The sequence below is a fragment of the Armigeres subalbatus genome, unplaced genomic scaffold, assembly GCF_024139115.2.
Source record: "Armigeres subalbatus isolate Guangzhou_Male unplaced genomic scaffold, GZ_Asu_2 Contig1429, whole genome shotgun sequence".
Lineage (NCBI taxonomy): Eukaryota > Metazoa > Arthropoda > Insecta > Diptera > Culicidae > Armigeres > Armigeres subalbatus.
The window spans coordinates 54,945-60,300 of record NW_026942209.1 but is presented as its reverse complement, the minus strand read 5'-3'; the positions used below and the strand labels follow the sequence as shown (position 1 = coordinate 60,300).

Here is a 5,356-nt window from a genome sequence, read left to right as displayed (position 1 = left end):
ATTAAGCGCAGGTTAGAAGAAAACCTACATAGCTAAAAGGAATACTCAACAGCTTTCACCCAACGAAAACCGCATGTTGATTGATTCCCCCAGTAATTAGTAATCGATTTTAATACAGGTTGCGAATCTTTAGTCATGATCGTTAAACTTCTTTGAGGGCATCACTGAAATGTGCAGTGCAACATAGTAGCCTGGATTTGTGTGTGCTATCTTTCGCGCCACGAGCAGCAATGTTGCCTGTTGAGGAGTTATGCAATTAGCTCCAGAAAACCGTGGTATAGATTAAATTCGATTACTAATTATTGGAACGATCAATTAAGATGCGGTTTTCACTGAGTGAAAGATGTTGAGTATTCCTTTTAGCTATGTAGGTTTTCTTTTAACCTGCGCTTAATGGGGAAGCGTCATCAACAGTATAATGAAAAAATAAATTTCCCTATACTACAGTCGCCTCTCCACATCGACAGTCGATATTGAAAGGACCATCGAGATAGGGAGAGATCGAGGAATGGAAGGAAAATTGAAATGTATACTAGATCCTTCTTCTTCTTCTCTTCTATTGTGGTAATTCCACTTTTGGATTGGTGACAGTGACCATAAATCCAGCTGTTTTGATGTTGTTTTGTGTTGCTCTGGCAGTGACAGCCCACCCCTTGTTGACGTTACGCCTGATGGATGATGAGTCCCAGCGTACCGTTTCACATCGTTTCAATAGTTTTCAATGCTTTTAATTGTCAAGTTTGGAGTTTTGTTTATTTATTTATATTTTACTTTTAGTTTGTTTAAGGAATGTTACGACTTCTTTGAAAGTATTTACATTTTTTGTAAGGAAAAGTTCCGTTAAGTTTTTATATTTGCAGTCAAATTCGAATTGCATTCTAGTGTGGCCGAAACGCACACAATGCAGGATAATATGTTCCGCTGTCTCCGGAACATCGCAGATTTCGCAGTTTGGATCATCTTCGAGTTTCATCTTGTGCAACCAGAACTTGCTGAAGTCGTGTCCGGCCATTAGTCGGTTTAGAGTTCGTGTTTCGAAGTTGTCGAGTTGTTTTTTGTGGTACCATGGTTTTTCCGGAAAAGATTGTTCGAGTGCATAGAAGGTTTTCCCTTTTTCCAAGGCATAGTCTTTATACCACTGATTCGCTTCCTCATCCTTCTGGTTGCGGAAGTACAGATATGCATCTTTAAGCAGTATGTGATGTTCGATTGCGTTCGTTTGTTCTGTTCCTTTTTTCGCAAGATAATCTGCTATATCGTTTCCTTCTAGATTTATGTGGCTGGGGATCCATTGTACCACGATATTTCGTGATAAGCATTCTCGGAGTATTTCGTTTATCATGCTGCTTCTCCATTCGTTGTCCTGATTGTTTTCCAGCATCAGACAAGAAGATAACGAGTCCGTAAGTATTACGATACCTCGTAAATTAGTCTTCAGTATCTCTTTGATCGCAATGCTTATCGCCACAATTTCTGCTGTCATTATTGATGTTTCGTGTTTCAATTTAAGTGCCAATCTTCGATTTCCCGCTTCTATGTATACTCCCACACCACAGATGTGGCCATTCTTTGATGCGTCAGTGTAAACCTTGGTATGGTTTCTATATGTTCCGTTTAATAGACAAAGGACCATTTGTTTCATGACCCTCGGATCTGTGTTTTCTTTTCTAAACTTCATTCCAATGTTTGTATTCACTTTTACTTTAGTCCTGGTGATATCTTCAAAGACTACTGGGCTGATATCGTCAAAGACTGAACTGTTTTCTATGTAGATTTTCTCAGTATATGACAGTTTGTCCCTGTCCAGATTGTCCGCTTCCAGCAAGTTGAGTTGTTTGTAGACTGGATTTCTAAATGCCACGCTTTTGGCAATTTCCTTCGTTGTTGCGTATTTCGTTCGAATATCTAACGGTTCTTGTGCTGCTATAGCCAAAAGTGTGTTTAGCGGTGTTGTCTTACTGCATCCCGTCACTTTCCTCAGGCAGCTGTTGATTGCTACTTGGAGTATCTGTTTGTTCGTTTTGCAGGCATTGTTCGTTAGTGAGCAACCGTATTCGACATAATTCCTAATTAGAGCTGTGAAGATCATGTTCATGGTTTGTGGGTGCCCTCCGTATTTCACGCTTGTTAAGACTTTAATCATTTTCAGACGCTCATCTATTTTTCTTTTCATCGTTCTTGTTTGTTCGCCAAAACTGAGAAACCGATCGATTATCGTGCCCAGATATTTGTGACTTTTTACGATATCCACCGTAACTCCGTTCAATTTAACTTCAAATGTTTGTCTGCCCCCGTGGAATAGGACAATTTTGGTTTTTGTCGGATTAATCTCCAAAGATAGTCGTTTCGTAAGCACAACGAATTTGTCAAGAGCCTGTTGTGTTTTGTGTTTCACGTCTTCCACATTGTTCCCGGCCACTATCAAGGAAAAATCGTCTGCGAACTGGACAAGAATATTCTCGCCGTTGGTCAGTTCATGGAGGTCAGTAGTATACATGTTGAACAGTACTGGTGACATTACATCCCCTTGGGGAAGTCCATTGCTCACCATTCTTGAAACTGTTTGTTTTCCAACTTGCATGGTTACTTTCCTGTTTTTCATGAAGGATATCACCCACGTGACCAGTTCACGTGGAAGTTGTTTTTGGTACATTATAGCTTCGAGTGTGTCTGTTTTGACTGAGTTGTACGCGTTGGTTAAGTCGATGAATACCGTAGCTGTTACTAGACTGTTTCTTTTGTTCTGTTTGATCGTGTTCACTACAAAGTTTAGGCATGTTGACGTTGACATGTTTTTGCGGAATCCAAAGGAGAGATCCGGTATGTTGCTGTGTTTGTGTAGGTGTGTCTGTATTCTTTCCAGTACCGCACTGTTGATAATTTTTGTTATAGTGGGCACCAACGATATTGGTCGTTTGCCTTCGATTGTCGATTGGTCTTTGCCATGCTTTGGAATTGCTACTACTCGAATTTCCTTGAGAGAGTGTGTCAAAGCACCGGCGATGAACATATCGTTGATTTGTCTGATGATCATGTTAGTCACATCCGGTTTCAGCTGTTTTAACATGTTGTAGGTAATTTTATCGTTCGATGGGGCCGACTTGTCGTTCTTTTTGCTCAAGATTCTATCCCATTTTTCACGGTCCAGAAGATTGTATTGACACAGCGGTCCGAATGTTAGTGGCACTTCAAGATCCACGTCGTTTTTACCGAAATGGACATCGAAGAACTTCTCCGCAAGTTGTATGTCTTCCTGAACGGAATTGTTGACTATGCGATTGCTCCTTTTTCCGGTAATTCTTCCTATTCTATCCCATATCACTGCTGAACTTGTCTGAGGGTCGATAGATGTTGCTAATTCTTCCATTTTTTGTCTAATTTCCAACTTTTTCCGTCTTGAAAAAACTGCTCTCGTTTTTCTCACCATGATTGCGTTTTCAATGGTGCTGTTGACATTGAATCTTTTTAACGCTTCCATTTTGTTGCGCCATGCTTCTTCTACACTCTCGTTCCACCAGATTTGTGTGTGTGTGTGTGTGTCTGCTTTTCATCCTACAATTTTGGTAACTGCTATTGACTTTAATTTGCAACTCGCTGATGTTATGGATGTTTTCGCTGTCTAGCTTCGTGATTTCTTCGTTCATCTTTTTGTGATTTACAAAGAATTTTGTTTGTCTGACTTCTGAGTTTCCAACGATTTCTATGAGTTTGCGTTCACTTCCTCCACTCGGCTCCGGCTTAACTTTCCAGTTGAGTTTACCAAAAATCTCAGCCGAACAGCAAGTTATGTCGATGGCGGTGGGTTGTCTACCAACATCTAGTGGTACAAATGTCTTTTCTCCGGTGTTCATTATTACCAAGTTGGATCCGTTGATGTGGTCCACTAGTATTGATCCTTTAGCATCGTTTCTGCGATCTCCCCAAGCATTGTGGTGACAATTTACGTCTCCTCCGAATATGACCTTCGCGTGTGCACTCAATTGCATGATGATTGCGTGTATGTTGGTTTTCGAAGTCGGTTGTCGTAATCGATGGTGCCACATAGATCCCTGCTACCACCGTGTTTATCCTTAGGATTTTAGCTGCTACTACCTGGATTTGGTCGGATTGACTGGTGATTTGTATTTGTTGATAATTGTAGTGGTTTCGTATGTAGATGCCTATTCCGCCATAGCCATCTGGTCTGCTGACTATTATTTTATGGTATCCGCTTACGTTGTATACTCTCGATGTCTCTTCCTCTACTTTGCACCACATCTCTGACAAGATGGCTACATCATAGTTTTCCTTATTTAGTACCCTAAAAATTTCTTCCTTGTTCTTCCTAAAACTTTGTACATTTGACTGCAAAATTTTCATTTCCTTACGTTGTTTATTTTTGTTATTTATGGTTTAGTTAAATTTATTTATTTCCAAACTGTTAGCATTGATCTTACCTTTGTCTATCATGTTCGAGACGAACTTCGAGAACTCTTCTTTTTCTGTGCCGTTCGCGATCGCCGGAAATCTGCTGCTCGACGATGGGGTGGGCTGTTGGCTGTTTTCTTGTTGATTTTTCGTTTTTTGTGCTTGACGTAGTTGATCTTTCCATCTCTCTGCCTCGGTAGTTTTGTATTTGTTGAAGAGGGCGACTCCAGTTTGTTGTCCTTCTGCTACCTTCTGCTTCTTCTCTCTGTAGATGTCTACTTGTTCTCCGATGTTGTTTGAGCTTGGGCTGGCCCCTTCCCGCTTCCGTCGTTGGATTCCGGTTGCCGGTTTGTATTGTCGAGACATAACATCGGCAAACGTTTCTGCTGGTGTAGGGTCCTGTGCGGATTGAACCAAAGGTTCGTAGTAGTTTTGCGTATGAATCGGGAATTTTTCAACGACTTCGATTGTTGTCAGACTAGTTCTTGCGAGGATGGCTTGGATGTTGTTTTGTCGACTGCGTTCTGGACATGTTAGGTCTGAGGTTTTGTGTTCTTTCCGACAGTGTAAGCAACGTTGTGGGTTGTCACAGTTTTCGAAATCCTCTTCGTTTTCGTGCATCCTTGAACATTTCTGGCATCGGCGTTTTCCCTTACAGTTTTCCTGCTTGTGATTGTAGCGTAGGCACTTCAAACATAATACCGCTTTCTTGATGAATGGTCTCACTCTGAGCTTGCAATGGAAGATTTTTATTTCCACCGGCAGTTTGGCGGCTCTGAAGGTAACACTCATCCTTTGTGTTGGTTCTTTTTGATTATTGACGAATCGATTCATCCGATATACCTGCATGACTGGATATTCGCATAGTATGTCTTCCATTATGTCTTCTTCTGTTATGTCCATAGGGATTCCACCGATCACTCCAGTCACCGAGATTAGATGTCTTGGA

The 5,356-nt window shown here is 41.1% G+C and overlaps 1 protein-coding gene across 1 annotated transcript; it reads right to left on the bottom strand.

The window, feature by feature from the left end:
* Nucleotides 1-545: 545 nt before the first annotated feature.
* On the bottom strand, nucleotides 546-5,124 carry LOC134202807 (uncharacterized). Its single transcript, XM_062677802.1, has 2 exons — nucleotides 4,437-5,124; nucleotides 546-724 (listed from the first exon to the last, which is right to left on the bottom strand). The coding sequence occupies exons 1-2, from the start codon at nucleotides 5,026-5,028 to the stop codon at nucleotides 699-701; spliced, it is 618 nt and encodes a 205-aa protein (XP_062533786.1). The 5' UTR covers nucleotides 5,029-5,124; the 3' UTR covers nucleotides 546-698.
* Between the last annotated feature and the right edge of the window lie 232 nt (nucleotides 5,125-5,356).

What these genes read in the sequence shown, in the direction of transcription:
- LOC134202807 (XM_062677802.1), bottom strand. Translation starts at nt 5,028, where the DNA reads ATGCACGAAAACGAAGAGGATTTCGAAAACTGTGACAACCCACAACGT. An exon ending in CTCGAACATGATAGACAAAG is followed by an intron (nt 725 to 4,436) that starts GTAAGATCAATG and finishes GACAATTAAAAG; the next exon opens with CATTGAAAACTATTGAAACG.